This window comes from Pezoporus wallicus, unplaced genomic scaffold, assembly GCF_028554395.1.
Source record: "Pezoporus wallicus isolate ANWC-B61680 ecotype Strahan unplaced genomic scaffold, APGP_CSIRO_Pwel_v1 contig_8747, whole genome shotgun sequence".
Taxonomy (NCBI): domain Eukaryota; kingdom Metazoa; phylum Chordata; class Aves; order Psittaciformes; family Psittacidae; genus Pezoporus; species Pezoporus wallicus.
The window spans coordinates 1,047,615-1,067,054 of record NW_026641976.1 but is presented as its reverse complement, the minus strand read 5'-3'; the positions used below and the strand labels follow the sequence as shown (position 1 = coordinate 1,067,054).

The 19,440-nt window shown below is 43.5% G+C and overlaps 1 protein-coding gene across 1 annotated transcript in view; it reads left to right on the top strand.

Moving 5' to 3' along the window:
* Positions 1-18,362, top strand: part of RIPK4 (receptor interacting serine/threonine kinase 4) — an 84,546-nt gene extending 66,184 nt beyond the window's left edge. Inside the window, exons 3-9 of the mRNA XM_057426392.1 lie at positions 3,944-4,235; positions 11,833-11,981; positions 12,808-12,857; positions 13,925-14,083; positions 14,953-15,059; positions 15,535-15,787; positions 16,801-18,362. Coding sequence (XP_057282375.1) covers positions 3,944-4,235; positions 11,833-11,981; positions 12,808-12,857; positions 13,925-14,083; positions 14,953-15,059; positions 15,535-15,787; positions 16,801-17,978 — 2,188 coding nt within the window. The 3' untranslated portion in view covers positions 17,979-18,362. The remainder of the gene's footprint in view (positions 1-3,943; positions 4,236-11,832; positions 11,982-12,807; positions 12,858-13,924; positions 14,084-14,952; positions 15,060-15,534; positions 15,788-16,800) is intronic.
* Positions 18,363-19,440: the final 1,078 nt, after the last annotated feature.

Genomic DNA, 19,440 nt, shown 5'->3' with positions numbered 1-19,440 from the left:
ACCTCCCTCTTCAGGACCTGCATTTAGGAGTGCAGCAGAACCTAGAAATTTATGAAGTTTCGAAATGTCTTGCTGTTAGCAGCTGCTGCATTTATTTGGGTGGTGAAGGTGAATGAATGTCTGTTCTGGTGGTCTCTGGATGTGTAGATAGAACTTAATACCCACCTCATGCTCCTCAAAGAGTAGGGATGAGCCTAGCTGTCTGCGTTAACCTGTAATACTCTTGTACCAGGGTTATGCAGCAGAGATCTGTGAACAGCACTAAGATCTGTGTTAACCTGAAAGAACGAACGTTTTAACTTCTATACTTCCCCCCTCCCCAACATATTCTGCCCTGACCATGCAATGTTTTTTCTTTTCTTCTCTTACTCACTTTCTTCTCTGAGGATCAGCGGTATGAAGGTCATTAAAGGTGTACCTTGCAGAGCAGAGGTCACTGTATGCTCTTAAACATCTGCCATGATGCAGAGAAAAGAGCCCCTGTAAAAATGCAGAGACATTGTAATTTTGTGGATCCCATCATCACCACCAGCATAGTTTGTAAAGAGGTAACGTGCATTTGCCACTGAAGAGCAGTTTGAGTAGGCTGGCTGCTCTGCACCTGGAGGTGGTACATGCAATGGCCACATCATAGGTTTTCAGGGCTTTTTGAGTTTCTTTGGTGCAACTTGAACTGCTCTATCTCAGCCTTCATTAAGAAAATGTGTTGGGGTGGGGGGAATATAAAACTGCAAGGACCGCCTTGTGAGTTTAAAGTTGTATTTTTTTAGCAGTGTTATCTTTAGGGCATAAAGATTGGATACACACAAATGCAGATACAGTCATAACTCCTGCTGTTCTTGTGGCAGGGTTTGTGGTAAGAGGGTTTGGCCCTGGGAAGTGAGGCAGTGGGCAGGAATAAGTCCCTTGTCTCTCCAAGAGAATCTGAAGAATGCAGCCCAATCCATTCGGGGTCTGACTTTGAGTGGAAGCAGACAGATGTTTCGGGGATGTCAGAGGTCCCCCATTCATGTAAATAGTCCTGATTGCTTTGAGAACAGCTGATCTGTCATTGAGAACTTCACTGACAGAGATGCTGTTTGATACTGATGCAGTACTAGATCGCTTGATGTGTGTGCCTCTGTCTTCTAATACTATTATAGGGGAAAGTGTATGCACCCCATGATTTACATGAATTCATCTGTCCTGTGTGCAAGTTTTTTTTAATTCTTATTACCATAATGTTAGGATATAGTGCTGGAGGGGGAGGAGAATGGAGCCAAGTTGGTTAGAGAAGATAATTCTGACTCTTTAATTGTGTAGGTATTAAATAAGAAACACTGTTATAGCAGAGGCTAGTCCCTTGCCTCTTGACTGAGAAACCTCATAAGGAGCTTTTATTTTCCTCCACTTTGGAGGGAAGTGTTTCTTGATGATAATGCAGAATAATGTCTAAGCACTAGGAGTAGCTGAGCAGCATAACCCTGCCCATCCCATACTTTGATCTGTTAAATGTGAACTTGAAGAATACCTACACCATCCTTTGTTGCAGCATTAGCACTTGTGTATTGCATTGAGAAAGCCTAAGACTGTGCTGAGTGCCAGTAGCACCTTGCTAAGGGAAAAGGGAAGGGAAAGACCTTTCATCTTTGCCCGATGGAGGAGATCTTGGTTTAACGAGCTGCTTGTGTTAATAGGATTAATGCAAGTGCACTCCAGCACTTGGCTAATGACAGTTGTATTTTGGCTGTTTCTTTTTGTCTTTTTTCCTTTTCTCTTTCCTAAAGGTGACAGGAGCCTGTATTAGAGAGCTGCCTTGTCTCCCTGGCTATACCAGCTTATTCATTTTAAATACTCTGGTTTTGGGAAGGCTTGTTGTATGGGGGTTTATTTAAACAGGCAAATTAGATAAAGGGTACTTGGCCGTTAATCAGTCAGTTAATTTACTCACCTACCTGCGTCTAATTCAAGCAGAAAGGGAGCTTTTTTTGTTTTGTTTAAAGTGGAAATTCTCTCTTCATGGGCAAAATGAAGCAGCTGAGATCTGTGATTTTGGTGATGCTCTCTGTGGCTGTTGTTAGCCCTGGAACCCCATCCCTGCGAGTCTAGTGGTTCTTGTAAGGCTTTAGCTGTTGCTGGGTTCTTGCCTTGCTTTGGAGGGCTCAGACAGGTATTTTACATCCCTGACTCCAGAGCTCAGCCCGCCTAAGCCTGGTGAATTATGCTGGCTATGCATGTGGCTTGGAGGCAAGGAGTTGGTTGTATTATTCACAGGCGCTCCCTTCCAGCGTGCCAAAGAGCAAACTGGGTACTTGTCTACAAAGGCAATTATTTCACAAGAAAGTTGCTGTAGGGAGCAGCAGGAGCCAACATGGTGAACAGATAGAGATTTCCCTTATCTTTTTTTTTTTTTTTTTAACTCCCTGTGTATACATCCCTCTTAAACCATTTTTCATCCAGGTCTTGCCTCTGAAATAGGTGTGCTGCTTCTTGTTAGGCTAGACTTGCCCCCGGTGTGAGATGTTAACTGAGATGGGTTATTGCAGGCTGCTACAGCTGATGAGGAGCAGCCATCAGTTTGGGAACTGTGTTGCCAACCTTGTATGAGCAAACATCAACTCTGTGCTTCCCAAGCAGGCAAAGCAGAGGGGAGGGGGATGGAGCTGTGCAAGTCTCCTAATGTGGAGTGTATGGGCTAAATGAAGCTCCCAAAATTGCTTCCATGTGGGAGCACTGAGAGTCTCTTGGAGGTTGTGTTTCAGCACAGGCCCTCTGGGTCATCCAGGCATCATGGAGCAGGGGGCAACAGCGCACATCTGCTTATCAACTTTGTCCTATTGCTTCAGGTACTGTTCTCCATTAAATAGTGTACGCACCTTCGGTACATTACAAGAGCTGTTGTGTAATAAGAGAGGGTCAGTTCACAAAACATTACCTATCTGACCTCCCTGTGTCCTCTTCTGTCAGTCAGTGGGTGGCAGCAACAGTGATGCAGCAGTACCAGTGGTCCAGAGCTGCTCTGGGTCTACTCATTGTTGCTGCTACTATAGTAGATAGACTAAAGGTTCTTTCACACATCATGTGTGGCTCCCCGTTGTGAGCACAGTCAGCCTGGTGAGAGGACCCTTGTTTCCTCTTTCCAACTCAGTTCATCCTTGCAGGCTGTTGCAGCCTGAAAGCCATCTGTGAGGTGCAGAAGGAGTGCATGGCAATTAAGGGGCTTGAGCTGGGAGGCTGCAGCTTGGACCGAGTAACGCTTAGCACTCTGTAAGGTCAGGCTAAAATGGCACATAAGCAATCCAGGGTGCTCATGACATATGCTGGTGCTGGGCCTGTTACATCACCAAAAAATGCGTGTCAGGAATTTTCGGCATCCACTGGAGCTGAGTGAGCATAATAATGGAGCTGCCAAATCTAGGATTTGAGGACAAGGAGGCTTTTGCTGTGTCTCCCTAGCTAGAGCAGTCAGTTTGCTCCCCTAAATGGTGGGTCCCAGGGATTCCCTTCCCAAGGCTTGGGTCTGCATGCTGGCAGCCTGCAGCTGAAGCAATGCTGTCTGTGCCCTCTCCTGGTTAACACAGTTTTATGACTCACAAAAACTTAATGACTTTAGCCCAAGGAGTTACAGCAGTGGTAAATCTGGGCACTATGTGTGTTGTCCTCATTCTTAACAGCACAGCATACATAAAAGTGGGGAGATGGGCTTTACGCTAGGGGTGTTTGCACTGTTGGAAATGTACAACTTGCCTGTGGTTCAGTAGCTGTGAGCTGCCTACCATTAGAGGCATAAACCAAAGTTAGTAAATGTGGAAATATGCCTGGAGTACAGGCTGGTGAGATGTAGTGTGGTTCAGCCAAGTGATGGTCATGAATGTGGTGTTCAGTTCCTTAACGTTTTGTGTACGTTTGGTGTGGGGGGAGAACCAGCTACTCCATCCTTCACCATCTGTTCTCTTCTACCCAGGGAGCGCATGGAGTTATTGGAAGAAGCGAGGAAGATGGAAATGGCAAAGTTTCGCTACATCCTTCCTGTTTATGGCATCTGTAAAGAGCCAGTTGGCTTGGTCATGGAATACATGGAAACGGGATCACTGGAAAAGCTCCTGGCTTCCGAACCTCTGCCCTGGGAATTGCGCTTCCGCATCATCCATGAGACAGCTGTGGGGATGAACTTCTTGCACTGCATGTCCCCTCCGCTGCTCCACCTGGACCTCAAGCCTGCAAACATCCTGCTTGATGCCCACTACCATGTCAAGGTAGGCACTGGGCACTCTGTGCCAGGGACCCACCTTTGGATATTCTTGCATGGCTTCTGCCAGTCTGAAAGGCCTGAGAGAAACCAGCCGCATTCCTTTTGAGTTAGAGCCCACCAACCCAGCCCCTCAAATCCCCAAACCTGTCTGCCTGATGCATGCACCCTTTCAGTACATAAACAGAGGTAGAGTTGAGCTTGTGAGAGCTCTCCTGAAATTTTAGGAATGTGCTAGCATAGTGAACTCTGGTTCTGAGGCCTAATGGGTCCTGCTGTAAATTTCCTTGCAATAAGGTCATGAGACAGATGAGAACAGGGAGAGAAAATCTGTATCATCTGTGCCATTTCACAGCTGCCCATGGGGTAACCTTGTTCAGTGTAGGTCCTTCTGGCTTTGTACACACACCACTAAATACCCAAATCTCATTTAAGCTGGAGTCTGGAGAAGCCTTCCCCGAGGCAACTCATTCTCTTCTTTCATTTGCTCAGAGCATCTGCAGTAAAGAAGTATCTCTGTCCTGACTGTTTATGCATGCCAGAGGTAATTTAAAGAAATTTTTGTTGCTGTATCAGCATGAAATAATTTTTGTTAACTGTTTCCAGCATAAGCTAGCAAACCTATTTGCCTTCTCTGTTGGAGGTTCTGTTTTGACAGCTGGTCTAAGGAGACTGCTTTCTGATTCTTCCTTTTGGAGAGATAAGAGACTGAAATATATCATTTTCCTGATTTCCCCCCCCCCCCAGTTAGTGGCCAAACTCTTAGCCTTAGAACTGCATCATTAATCATGCTGGCTGGCTGATACAACTCAGTAGTCATAGTACGAGTAGTCACAGATTGACAGTGTCATCATCCATCTGTTCCCTGTTTTCTTGTCCCCCTCAAACTAGCAAAATGGCTTTGGTCTTGCTGCACCGTACTGAAAAATGAAGTTTTCTTAAATTAAAACGTCTTCCCTAATGTCATGAGAATGTTGCAGCCATTAAGAGGTGTGTGCCTGTAATGAAGCTGCACCTGTGACAAGGTCTCAGCTTTTTTACTATGCCTTAGTGGTGTACTTGGAAGGATTTTCTTTGAGGTAGGAGGCATCTACAGGTGGTCCACGATATTATGACCAGAACATCAGGATCTGAACTGTTGGAAGTATATTCTCACACATTAGTGCTGAGGCACCTTTGCTAAGTATTTATTTACATAAAGTTTGTGCTTGCTTGCATAACTTCTTAAATTCCTAATTCTTGACTCATCCATGAGCCAAGATATGAAGGCTGTATTTTTCTCACTGTTTCAGGAGGTTGAAATGCTGTCTGGTATTCTTCCTGCTTTATAGCCTATATCTGGGTGGTGATACAATACAAGGGGGCAAGTGCAGGTACAAAAAAATATGTTTCTAGTGAGGTCACCGCTGACATCCCTGAGCCGTTGCTACTTGCTCTGCGTATCGAATACATGAAAGTCTTTGGACCTTCTCTCCATTAAGTTCAGAGAAGAATAGTCTAATGTTTCCAGCCAGCAGTATTTTACATTTGCAGGTACCTTGGAAACCCCTCCAAGCAGACATAGGAACCTGCGTGCAAAATAAGAGATGTACATATTCTGTGAGGTGCCTTCGCTTTAAAAATGTGGCCTCAAACCTTCTTTTTGTGTGATGTGAAGCTTGTAATTAAATTTTGGACCCTGCAGCTTGATTTAATGTGCATTTTCTTGCTGGAAGGCTAATGGAGCTGATGATTGAAGTGTTTTTGCTTTTTAAATGTTAGTGTTAATTTAGTAGGTGACTGTCCCTAATAGAATCCTAAGGTGAGTGAAGAGATGCTGTACACTGCAAAAGAAGAGTTTGGAGATAGGGAGGCCTTTATAAATCGTTTGCCCTTGAGCCAGGAAATGGTCAGTCGTCCAGTGGAGCACATTACAAATGCTTCTGTGTGATATTGCTAGTTAAATGGACACACACCCTTCTTCTTTTAACAAACACAATGCTTACTGTAAAATCCCCAAGTGAGGATGATGACTAACGCAGTTGTGCTGTACAGAACTTATCATCAAGTGGGTGCTTCCATATCATAAAGCCGTCTCCTGTGTGCATTACATAAGTGCGTGCTGAATTTTGTTCTTGGGAGGATAATTAAGAGGATGGGATTAGCCTGAGCACTGATCAGAGACAGATACTAACTTTTTCAAAGGCATGTTGGAGGATTCTTTGGTGATTTTAAATATACATATATAATATGTATAACGCAAGGGTAGGGTTTGCTGGTTTTTTGGAGAATGGAGCCATGCATGCCTCCTCCCCTGTGAGTACTGGGAGAACTCACTCCTGACAGCTCCAGCCTCGGCTGGGAGCTCCCTTCCTTGCCATGTCCTGCTCCATCTTGGTTGCCTTAAGCAGTGTGTTTCCCTTGGGAGGATTATTCCATACCCTGACAGGCTTTGCTAGCAGGGATCAGTCTGCTGATTTATTTTTTTTTTTAACTTAATATGAACCTGTTACTTCTGTTTGTACCAGCAAGGTCCTCCTTGCCCCTTTCTCCAGTGTTTCAGTATTTATGGGCTAACACCTCATTTTTGCTTAACTGGACTACGTTTTAAGAGCTTGTTCTTCAGCTCTCCTGCCCTCTGTACACATTCTGGATGTCTCCCCTGAGCTCCCTGTGATGTGGCAATTGCTTGCAGGGAGCTGGCGCTGGGGAAGCAGTGCCACATTCCAGCACTACCCTTGTGGGCTGTTTGCTCATTCCCTGCTCCAACGTGATCTCTCTTTGAGGCCCTCAGTAGGAAAATACACCATCACTACCCACCATGCAGCAGTCTCATACCCTAACTTGTTGCTGTCATGCCCTCATGCTATCTCTGTTGCTGCTTCCCAGGTTTCTTATCTTCAGTGTCCTGTGGTTAAGAGTGTTACTTTTTATTCAGGTATTTAAAATTAAATCAACTTGCAACTTAAGATGTTTGGGCAGAAGTGTTATTTGTAAGTTCTTGTTTCTCTTACTATACATCCTGTGCTTTGCATCTCCTCATCTTGTCATATATATGTGTGTGTGTGTATATACATATATACAAACACACGCACACATGCACATGTCTGCATGTGTGGGTACATGCATACACAGAGGCAAATCCAGCCAGTTATTTTTAATATCCCAGATTTTAAGAACTTGGAGTGGGATGAGCTGGTCTCAGCTGTGCACTGCTTTAAGCTCACTGTAGTTCCTTTTATTTCCCATAATTCCAGCACTCAATTTTAAACCAGTGTGAGGTTTGCCGCATGTTGTGCTGTGCTGATGGTCTTGCTTAACTTGGACAGGTTGCCTCTATGGTCTTTGCCTTTATTTGCTTCAGCTGAAGAAGGGGCTGCAAAGTTTCTGAGTGTGGAGTTAGAAGCAGCCTAATCAAATGGCAGATTTGTTTTTCAGAAAGCTGCTTAATGTAGGTTGTTAACTGTAGGTCAGAGTAATACCCAGAGGCCAGGCTGGTGAGGAGAGGTTGTCTCTCCTTATTATACTAGCTAAGGTAGTTAACACAGCCACTTTATCAGCGGTAATGCTCTCCTGTGATTAGAAATGAGAAGAGGCTTTTTTGTTTTGTGTGTCCCTTCTGCCTCTTTCCCACCCCTCCTGATCAAGGTTTCTGTGTAGGGCTGTTGTTAACTGGCTCTTTAATCCCAACCAACAAAGCTGGTTTTCACCTTGATCGGTTCCTTAATTGATCTAATTGTGGTGGCACAGGGGAGGGAACGATACCATTCCTGTTATGGCAATGCAGATTTATGATAGGTTAAAGTGGATGCTTGACCATGGCTTTGGCTCCTACTGCTTCTGAAGAGAGCAGTACCAATGTCACACCTGAAACAGGTTTTGAGAGTTAAGGTCTCAGGGCAGGTTGGGAAAGGGTGGAAATACAGTCTGTTTCAGGAAGACTTCTTTTAGTAGCTAACTGAAGTGTGTTCATAAACACTGAAGTAAAGAAATCTGTTTGAAGTACAGATGCTTATTTTGTCTACACTCAGAATTCATATTTTTTCCTCATTTTTAGTAGTCCAGGTCTGTGACCCATGTAAGTTTCTTAAAATTTTTGGTATTTCTTAAAGATCAGAATTGAAACAACCAGCCTGCCTCGCCTACCCCCAGAAAAACACACAACCTGCTCCTAACACTAAACCCTGTAGACAAGTGTGGCGGCATTCTCAGTATCCAAGCGTGCAGAGACTTTGCACAGAGACAAATACTGGATATGCCAGCAGTGATTAAAAATTAATCTGATGGCTTTGTTACCTATTTGGTGGAGAAGACCTTTTGGTGAACTCTGTCCCCAAGTCCATTGCAGTGGGTTCTTCAATCTTCTTTGCAGCATCAGATGGTAAGTGCATGCTTTAGGGTGGCCTGTCAGGAGTCAGCAGTGAAAGCACTTTCAAGCACTGATTTTGTTCCTAGATCCCTACAGTATTTGGGAATAGCTGACTTTAGTAACCATTATAGCTACATGAGCATATATACTAGTTAAAAAAAAAAAAAAAACAAAACACAAAAAAATTTTCAAAGAATAACTTGACAAACTCAAAGCACCTAAAATTTTGTGGTTTTTAAAAACTGGAATGCAAAGGTCCACGAATGTCAGAAGCAGAGAACAGCCCGTGTTCACAGTGTGCTCAACTGAAACAAACACAGCTAAAAAAGGAAAGAAAAAAAATAATCTTGAGATCTTGGAATCTCTCAGTAAAGTAAGAGTTGCTAGGAAGTGGGCAGGGAAGCACGTACAGCTCCCCTCCCCAGTCGCTGCTCACGTGTTTGTTCTCATGCAGACCTGTAAAGAGCAGAGACCAAGCAAGCTGTCTGAACACGAACAATCCCACTGTCTGCGTGGGCATTGGCCAATGCTTTTTCTCTTCTTCCTACTTCTTCACCGCGTGTTTTGCATGAAGAAGTCTGTCGCCTCCATGTCTCCTCTTAACCCTACTGATACTAGGTATGCTTTTGAAGCATGATGGGATCCACCTGAAATAACTGATGTGAGGAGTGAGATTACAGGTCCTGTTGGATCGTGGAGCAGGGCAGATCCCAGGGTGGGCTGCAAAGGCTAGTGGGGATGTGGAGGAAGAAGTGGGAAGGGGTGCTCCACTCTCACTATCTTCACCAGCAAGTGTGCTTCGTGTTGCAGAACTAGGTACCTGGCAAACAATTTAAAGGCAAAATAGGTAAGTTATAGGGCTGTGTTTTCCACCCACTGCACAGTTCCCACTGATGTTTAAAGAAGTTGCATGACTAAGTATATTTTCCACATGCAGTGTGGAAAATTCACCCTAAAGGATCTAACAAAAGGCACAAAAATTGCCTGCAGAATCTCACTATTTTGTGGCAGGCTGGAAGAGAACAGTTCTTCAATTTCCAGTACTTTCTGCAGAATTTTATATTGAAGCTCTGTTCTAAAGATGTATTTCCTAGTAACAGGTATAAAAGCTAGTCCTTCACGGTAGGTAGGGGCAAGTTCATAAGGTAAAGCCCTTGCTAGCATAGGGGAAGGGGGAGGTATACTATGTACCTTAGCTATTTCTTGGCCTGTAGGCTGAGACTGTTCGATCCAGTGTGCTTAGCTGCCTGTCTTAGCCCTAGCCTTAGATTCATGCAACACAGCTGGTAGCTCTTAATGCAGGAGTGTCGCTGTGCTGTCTGTATTTCATCTTTAGTTCTTAACTTACACAGTAGGAAAGCCGGTGTTGTTTAGACAAAGAGGAAGGTGTTTTACTTTAATTATGCCATATGGATTTCTTGAGGTGTATACAAGTCTCTGCTTCATGTTAATCAAAGGATAGCAGTGCGCCTCCAAGTCGGATCTGTTCAGACTTGCAGTAGTCGGTTCATTTATTAACCTGACACCACGGGCTTGTGTGATTGGGGTTGTGCTTTTGTTCTCTAGTGGAGCACTAAGTGCCCCAAACTCATGCAGTACTTCCTGGGGCAATGGGTTCAGCTCTTCCCAGGGTGATCCAGCTTGCAAACCTGGGTTTCTTGATTACTTACTGCTTTCCTGGACTCCAGTGCTTGGCTTGTGGAGGAGGCCAGCAGCCCTGCTCTGAGAGTGTAAACCTACAAGCATGAGAAACTGTTCCTCCAGAGGGCTTTTCTTGTTTCTTCCCCCCCCCCCCAACGTTTTTCTTCTCAAGTAATTCCCACTTTAAGGATTGGACAACAGGTTGGGTATACCTGTGTGCAAGGGTACAGGAGTCCTACAGCCCCTGAGAATGCCTCTGTTGAGCTCTCTGCCCCTGGGAGAAGTTCCTCCTGAAGCCATGTGGGTTGCTTTGTTTGTTTTATGGCAAAGGGAGATTCCTAGCGTTTGAAGACCAATGGCTGTGTGGCCTGTCTGTTCTCCAGGAGGCCAAACCTGGCAGCAATTTTCTCCCTTTCCAGTAATGGATGCGTGTTACGACTGGCTTTGTGGTTATCTTTAGACAGAAACTTCTGACAGGATACAGTTGGAGCCTAGTGAAAAAAAAACAACTTTTTTTTTTAATTATGCTTGCTGTTTTGAGGGTGAACTTTCTCAAAGGAGAAGCAGTGAAGATCAAAAGGGGAATGAATAAATGAAAAACCTGAGTATTAGATAAAATAATGTCTAAGGCAGGGGGAGGGGAGAAATCTAATCTAACATGTACACAAAAATCAGTGGGATGAGTGGTTCAACAAGACTTGACTTTTCTTGAGATTTCCACTTAGCATAATAGACATTTTTGTCCAGTGGGAAATAAGGAAGACAAAGGAAATTCTTTGCCTGTCTGTTTGCTTGATGATTGGTATGCTTCTGAGAGCAAATGAATGCATATTTGTTTGACACTTGAAATTAAAGTAGAGGTGTGTCCTTTTTATAAACTTGCTGTCACTTGTTTTGTTCATTTCAGCTGTGTTGTTCACTGCGTCACTGCACCAACTTGCCATATCTCCTGGTTGCCAAAAAGAAAAATACCCTGTGTGGGTTTTTGGTGTGTGTGTTTTGGGATTTTTAACACTTGATGCCTCTGGTGTTGGGCTAGTCCTTGTTGGCATGGTCAGTGTAACAGTGGAATCTGAAAGAGCAATTCTCTGGCACCCATTGGAGAGCTCATGGTTTGAAAACAGGTGCTCAGAACACTTACACATAGTGTGCAATGTGAGATTACATAGGGAAAGGGGGTTGCAGCACCAATAATTACATTAAAGTACTTTGCACTAGCTAAATTTGACTAGTTCTAAATTACAGTAAATTGTCTTGACTGTTTGTTGTGTTTGCTGTGTAACATGCTGCTGCTTGCAACAAACTGCTAGCTGTTTAACCATAAAGAAAAGACTACCATAGCGTAATGCTTCCAGAGATGTTCCAGAGTGCTCAAGGCCAGGTTGGACAGGGCTTTGAGTAACCTGGTGTAGTGGACAGTGTCCCTGCCCATGGCAAGGGCTTGGAACTGGATGATCTTTAAGGTCCCTTCCATACCAAACCATTCTGTGTTCTCTTGGCTTAGTACTTCTGCATGATCCTGTTACATCTGTCTCTCTTTACAGAAAATTGTTAATGCCTCTGAAGTCTGATGGTGGCATGCACTTCTCATCCCTTCTTCCTCCATTTTTTGCAGATTTCTGACTTTGGACTTGCAAAGTGCAATGGCTTGTCCCATTCCCATGACATCAGCATGGATGGCTTGTGTGGCACAATTGCATACCTTCCCCCAGAGCGCATCAAGGAGAAAAACAGGTGTTTTGACACCAAACATGATGTGTACAGGTCAGTTAACTGTGAAAACACTTAAAACCACTTAAAGTAATACTGTAAAATGAGACCTCTTTTTCTGGTTATAAAACCTAATTAAACATGAAACCCCTAAATGTAGTTTTAGCCTTACCTTGCAAAGGGTTACATTTGCTGTGCTTCTTGCAAAGTCTTAATAGGGTAGAGGCCTTTCAACAAACTGCAGCTGATCCTGGGTCTTGAGCATTATTATTCCAAGTAACATTTATTAGTAGCTGCCATGGGAGGCCCTCTGCCCACCTTTAATTTCCCCATCAAAAGGTACATCCTGACCTACTTTTTGAGTCTGTGACAAAATTCTTGGTTATCTTCAGTGGATTTCATCACTCAGTCTTTGATTCTTCTTTCACGGTAATGTTACTAGGAAAAAGAAATCATAGCTGCAGATTAAGAGATATGTCATATTCTAAATGGAATGCATTTCTTTAAAGTAGCTTTACAGGGTAGACGTATTAAGTAAAATCCACAGCAATGCTTTGCTGCTCTCTGATTTTGTCAGTTTTGATGTGGAGTAGTTGGTAAATGTTACCAAGAACAGCCTGGCAGCCTCCAGCAAGTCTCTTGTGTTTGCTGCCTCAGGTTCCTCCTGCAAAAAAGTAGACTTTCAAATCATATTCTTGCCTGCATCTTGCAGTATGAGGTCACCAGATGAATCAGATGCAGAAGTGAAGGACAATGAAAAGAGAACTTGGGAAAGTAAATCATACTTCTGTGAGCTTTTTAGCATTTTGGCTTTTTTGTTGGAGGATTTTTTTTAAGCTTTTCTAGAAATAATTTTTTTTTAATTTATTTGGTTTTGTAGCTTTTCCATTGTGGTTTGGGGAGTTCTTACTCAGAAGAAGCCTTTTGCAGGTAAGTTTGGTATATTGTGGGTTGTGTTGGAATTTTTTAGTTTTCTCCACTGATCAGTACACTTCCTGCCCCACCAACCCCAGATTATAAACATGTCCTCCAAATTCCTACAGTGGTGTGCGGTAGCCATTTTTAAGTTCTCAAATTCTGATCACACATGTAAGTCCTCCTTTGTCCTGCACTGTGAAAGCAGAACCCACATTGCTGCAGAGGCCCTCGTCTGCATCTTTCTGCTTCTGCTGGAGTTTGCTGTATGGATCCAGATTAGTGTGTGGCCTCTGCAGACTTCTGACATGTTTGTGGCCAACGAGGAATAGCACAGAGAAAGCCAGCTGGCAGGCACTGTGCTGTTTTCAGAAACAGCCTCTCTGCACAGAGGTTCTGTAGTTTATTTGTAGATTGCGGGTACAGATTTGTTCTTTAAAAAAAAATAAAAAGCTGTCTGTGAGAATGAGCCTTGTTCCACCCCACAATAAATGCACTGATCAACAGGCAGCTCTTTATGACTTTTCCTGTGTGCATGACTAGCCTATGTATAGCAAACATGTTTGAACATGTTCTAGTCTACTATTAATTTTTTTACCCAAGTGAGACATCCCATTTAGCCCAGTGGTTGACTTCAGAGTCAGGAGGCACAATACTGCACTGCTTGATTTGTGTTGTTCTTCACCTTTATGAAAAGTTCAGGTACCCGGTCTAAACAAAAGCTGTGGTTCAGTATTCTTACAGTAGAAAGGGAAATCCAAAGAGGCAGCAGAGAACTGCTGGATTATTTTTCTTTGGTTCAGTTTTTTTTGTTGTTTTTTTTTAATGGTGGAAAAAGAAGGATTGTTCACTGACAGTTGTGTTTAACTGATACATGGGAAGTAGGTGCTAACACATTGATGAATGTGTTGTGGGAGAATTAAGACCAACTTCTTGTTCCAGGTTGATAAAAGAAGGCTGTCTAAATCTAGAAAAAATTATGAAGACAAAATCTCAGCCTAATACACTGTTAGTGCTGTTAGACAAAAGAGAAATCACACCTTTGGCTGGGAGATCTTACTTGGTGCGCTCTTGCTTTACAGAGGAAAACAACATTTTACATATTATGGTAAAAGTAGTTAAAGGCCACCGCCCAGAGCTACCTGCAGTTTCCAAATCCAGACCTCATTCATGTAATAACTTGATCAAACTGATGCAAAAATGTTGGCAAGATGATCCTGGTGAACGGCCAACTTTTAAAGGTAAGATTTCCTTGTAACTTGGCTGCCCATTCTTCTATGAGTCATGTTATTACTCAGGACTCTTAATCCTTGGGGTAAATGCTGTGAACCTCTGTGACAATAAATAGAGCACATTGTATGGTAGAGACAATGATACAGGCCACTTACTCGTTTGTGGAGAAAGGGATTATGTGGGGACAAGTCTGACCATGATGGGGTTATGTAAACTCAGGAGGAATAAGACCTGTACTGATCCAGAAATTATGTACATTTCTGTGTGTATCAGAGCACAGGAGCTAGTGTGATCTTCACCATACAAAGCATTCAAAGACCCTGCCTCTTGAAATGTACCATTGTGTACTGAGAAACTGAACTGTTTTCTTGTAACAAAACAATTTGTACATTCATTTTTCTGCCAACAAAAGGCAGCTCTGGTGAAAAGCTTGAACTTGCCCAGAGCACCTGCTATGAATTCAGATGCGCACAAGGATGTAGCAAGTGCTATCTCCAAGTGCTATTAGGTAGCATTAATGGGAGAGATTTGCTTCCTCTCTCTCCTCTTGCCCAAACAAGATACGGAGACTGAAGGGAGGATGCATTCCATCTTTTTAAATACATGTTTCTACATCTGCTGGTGGTAGACTGGCTCCCATTTCAGTCCTGCAGTGTAACCACCATGTAACATCAGTCTGGTCTGAATATGAAGATGAGTTGTTCAGTCAGCCCCTTGCTTAGGTACGCACTTGTACCTATTGATGAGCTGCTGGATGGAATAGCCAAAACTGGAATTAGAGTTGTTAAGCTTTAATAATAAAGAAAGGCAGCAGGGCATCTCAGGGAAGTTTCCTATTTAAAAACAAACCAACCAAACTCTCTTGCTTTCTTCAAAGAAATCACTTCAGAAACAGAGGCTCTTTGTGAAAAACCAGAAGATGAAACGAAAGAGATGATAACTCAGGACCTGGACACCAAGAATTCCCCAGAGCAGCAGCCTGAGGTATTTTTCTGCCCCTTGTTCAAGCACACTAGGTTTTGTTGCAAGCAGGTTCCTCTGTGACCTGAAACTTCCCAGGCAACCTTCTCTTTGCTGCTTTTGAGCACTTTCCTGCATGATAGAAGTGGTCCTTCTTGGTGAAGGACTGAAATGCAAACGTGACAACAGATGCATGGACCAGCTCAGGAAAACCTCAGGGCGGAACTGAGGGAGAGCAGGAAAGTTAGAAAGTAAAGGCTGGAACTATGTGGGTATGACACTGTAGACAAGAGATATGTGGCTCTAGTGGCTGTCTGAGCACTGATGAAAGCTGCCCTACTGCATCTGAGAATTTTCAGTTACCTTACTCAGAGGTTTCATGCAATATGACAGTGCTTAAAGGCTGCCTGCAAACTAACAAACATATTTCTTCCTATGGGGCCTCATGCTTAGTGTTCTTTACTGACCTTTCTAAAATGCTTGTTTGCTTCTCTTGAAGGGGATTTCTGCATTATCCAAGACAAAACAGGAACCTGATCTACCACTAGTTAAGGATTACAGTCTGTCAGAGTTGTTGTCCCAGCTGGATTCGGGGATTTCACAGACTATGGAAGGCCCTGAGGATCTCAGCCGTAGCTGTTCAGAGTCCAAACTTGCCTCCAGTGACAAGCGGCTTTCAGGAGTTTCATCTGTAGATTCAGCTTTTTCATCCAGAGGCTCCCTTTCCCTTTCCTTTGAAAGGGAGAGTTCAGGTAATGGTCAAGCTTTTCTTTGTAGTTGTTTGGACTGGGGCATGGGAGTCTTTGGATTGGAGAGTAGTCATAATAAAGAATAGCATTCTGGCAATCACTGTTAGTCTTGCTTTCTCTAGTCAGCACTGCAGATTTGTTTACTGGAGGTAGTTATTTAACAGAAAAAAAGAATGAGGTGGTTCCCAAACGTGATCTAAAGACAAATAATAAATCTCACTTACTTTTGAAAAGAAGTGACCTGAGTTCCCATCAAAGCAATTACAGAATCAGTCATGTAAAGGCTGGTTGGAAGGGAGGTCACCTAGTCCGGCATCCCCCTGGAAGTGGGACTAAAGCCAGTGCCCCATCAGGTCAGCTGAGTTTGTGGGGTTTTTCAGTTACGTATATAAGCCCAAGTCTGAGCACTTTTTTGAAGAAGACTCAACCCGTGTTCTCAGCAGCCCCTATCAACATTGTAATAAAGACCCCCACTGATGCACACAGGCCCCTCCCTTCTCAGTCCAGTGCTGCAAAATCCAGTTACCTGTTTTCCAGTTAGGCAAACAATGATTGCATTGAGTGCACAATGATTAGTGCAGGGAGATCAACCACAGCATCCTTGGGTCTTCATTCCACAAGAAACAGAATAAAAGTAAGCAGGGCTCTAAATCTGACCTGAAATTGTTTTAGAACTACTGTGGGAGGGGGCTTTCTTTGCAGTGAAGTAATTTCTGAAGCCACCAGATATGTTAGCTATAGGGAAGTAAGATTTGATGGCTGTCAGAATTGATGGTGTCTTTTTCATGGAGTAGTTTGGGTTGGAAGGCAACCCAAAGCTCATCTTTAAAGGTCATCTAGTCCGACCTACCTGCAGTGAGCAGGCACATCTTCAGCTAGATCAGGTTGCTCAGTAGCCTTGTCAACCTGATCTTGAGTGTTTCTGGGGTTATAGGGCATCTACCACCTCTCTGGGCAAACTGTTCAAGCATCTTGCCATCCTCATTGTAAAAAATGTCTTCCTTGTTTCCATCCAGATATTGGTACTACAGACATCCAGAAGAGGAAGCTAACAGAGGCCATTTTATCTGGAGATACCAGCAAGCTAATGAAGATCCTCCAGCCTCAAGATGTTGATATTGTTTTAGATGGGAACTCCAGTCTTTTGCACTTGGCTGTTGAAGCTGGTCAAGAAGAATGTGTCAAATGGCTCCTCCTGTACAATGCTAATCCTAACCTTACCAACAAGAAGGGATCCACCCCTCTTCACATAGCCATTGAGAAGAAATTTAAAAGCATTGTGGAGCTGATTATGGCTAGGAAAATCAATGTTAATGCCAAAGATGAGGATCAGTGGACTGCTCTTCACTTTGCTGCCCAAAATGGGGATGATTTCAGCACCAAAATGCTGCTTGATAAGAATGCATCCTTAAATGAGGTAGATTTTGAAGGCAGAGCCCCCATCCATATAGCCTGTCAATATGGTCAAGAGAATATTGTGCGGATCCTGCTGCGAAGAGGTGTTAACGTGAACATCAAAGGAAAGGATGACTGGGTGCCACTGCACTATGCTGCCTGGCAAGGTCATCTCCCCATTGTAAAGCTTCTGGCCAAACAGCGGGGTGCAAACGTGAATGTGCAGACTGTGGATGGAAGGACCTCACTACACTTAGCTGCTCAACGAGGACACTACCGTGTCGCTCGCCTTCTTATAGACCTGGAGTCGGATGTCAACATACGGAATGGGCTCTTGCAGACTGCTCTCCACATTGCTGCTGAAACTGGCCACACAAGCACATCGAGGCTGCTCCTTAAACATGGTGCAGACATTGAGGCAGCAACAGCGGAAGGATACACCGCACTGCACTTGGCATCTCGCAGTGGCCATTTAGCAACGACAAAGCTGCTAGTAGATGAAAGGGCCAGTGTTCTAGCCAGGGGCCCTTTAAATAGGACAGCATTACATCTTGCTGCAGAAAACGGGCACTCTGAAGTAGTAGAGGAACTTGTCAGTTCAGAAAATATCAGTGTTTCTGACAGTGAAGGGTTGACAGCTCTTCATCTGGCTGCACGAGGAGGGCACACAAAAACAGTTGAGGTTCTTCTGAAGCATGGGGCATACGCTGACATGCAAAGACCCACATGTCAGACCCTGCTACAGCTTGCTCAGCAGGGCAGTAGTAGTTCAGTTACTGTGTTGTTAAGTGAGACTTAAACAAAAGGGACAGAACTTGCTACCTTTCTACCTGGTGCAAGAAGGTTGCTGGACCTTGATGTGAGGGCCTTCTCCAGTTGTGCACTGACCCACACGTCAGCATGTCAGCTGATGGACTGAGGTGGAACCAGCAGAACCCACTCGTGTTTGAGTGTGCAAGTGAGAGCACACATGGACTAAGACTGGATGTAAGGCTAAGAGCCGGAGTCTGCCGTACTGTGGTCTGTGTCAGTCATTCTGTGTGTGCCTGCCTGTCTGTATATTGACATTCCTCTCCCAAGGATGTTGTGAGAGAAGGATGCAACTTGTGGGTTTCCCCATGCTTTTTTTTTTTTTTTTTTTTTCATGTGCCAAACTAATTTAAGAGCTAACATTCTGCCTTTTTTTTTTTTTTTTTTTTTGAGGAAAAAGAACCAAAACAACCCAAAACGAGGATGATGTAGATTACTGGTTTATTGCAGTGATCTATATTTTGGGCTGAAAGCCTCCAGCATAAAATAAACACAACACAAATCCACTTGAAATAAATGCTAGAGATGAGGAAAGGGCTACTTAAGATAGAGCTAACCGTGTTTGTTTGTGTCAGAAGGTACTCTGTTCAATGGAGACATTGATTGTAGATTTCCATGTACTTAGAACTGATCAGACATACATACTAACATGGCAGGATTCCTAAAATATGAAGCAGAAATAAAAGCTTAACACTGGTATCTTCATATACAGTACCACCCTGTATGTATTTTAAGATCAGTAAGCTGAACTAGGTGCTTAGTGGTTTGTCTTAGATGAAAAAGTCAAAGCTAAAATTCATACCGGACTCTGACTGGATGGTGTATTCTAACACCGTGATACCAATTTGCATGTTTGGAGGGGCTGATGACTAGACTGATATACTGTGTATATAGTATTTCTAGCTGTTGTATGCTTTTTTTTCTACTGAAGAAAATAGATTGCATAGAGTGGGTATGTTTTAATACACCTTTTAATTTCACTCTTTTCAAAGTTCTAATGTGATCTGTTATTAATAAAAGAAAGACTGTGTTCCATAGCTGTCTGTATTTTGTAGTTGTTAAAGCAACTGAAAATCCATTGACCAGCAGCAGCACACAACTAATGTGTTCAGTGATGCTGAATCTCAAACTGTTAACATGGAAAGCTGTCTTCAGTTTCACATTCCCCTTAGCTTTTATATGGGAGGTAAGGAACTTGAATGAATTTGAAGTGTTTTTACAGAATAAGCCTACAGACTAAAGCCTTATTTAACCTGTGCTGTAGCTGTTCAGGAAGTCTGGTTTTCTTCCCCATCTTGAAGCCAAGTCAGCTGCTTTTTCATCTTTCCTGGTGACTGGTAGGCTGCTGATCTCCCCTCCTTGATGGTGTGCTCCTACCGTGTGTGCCACAGAACAAGCAGCAGTGTGGTGCTTTGCTCCTACCTCCCTGACAGGAAAGATGCTCCTGTTCC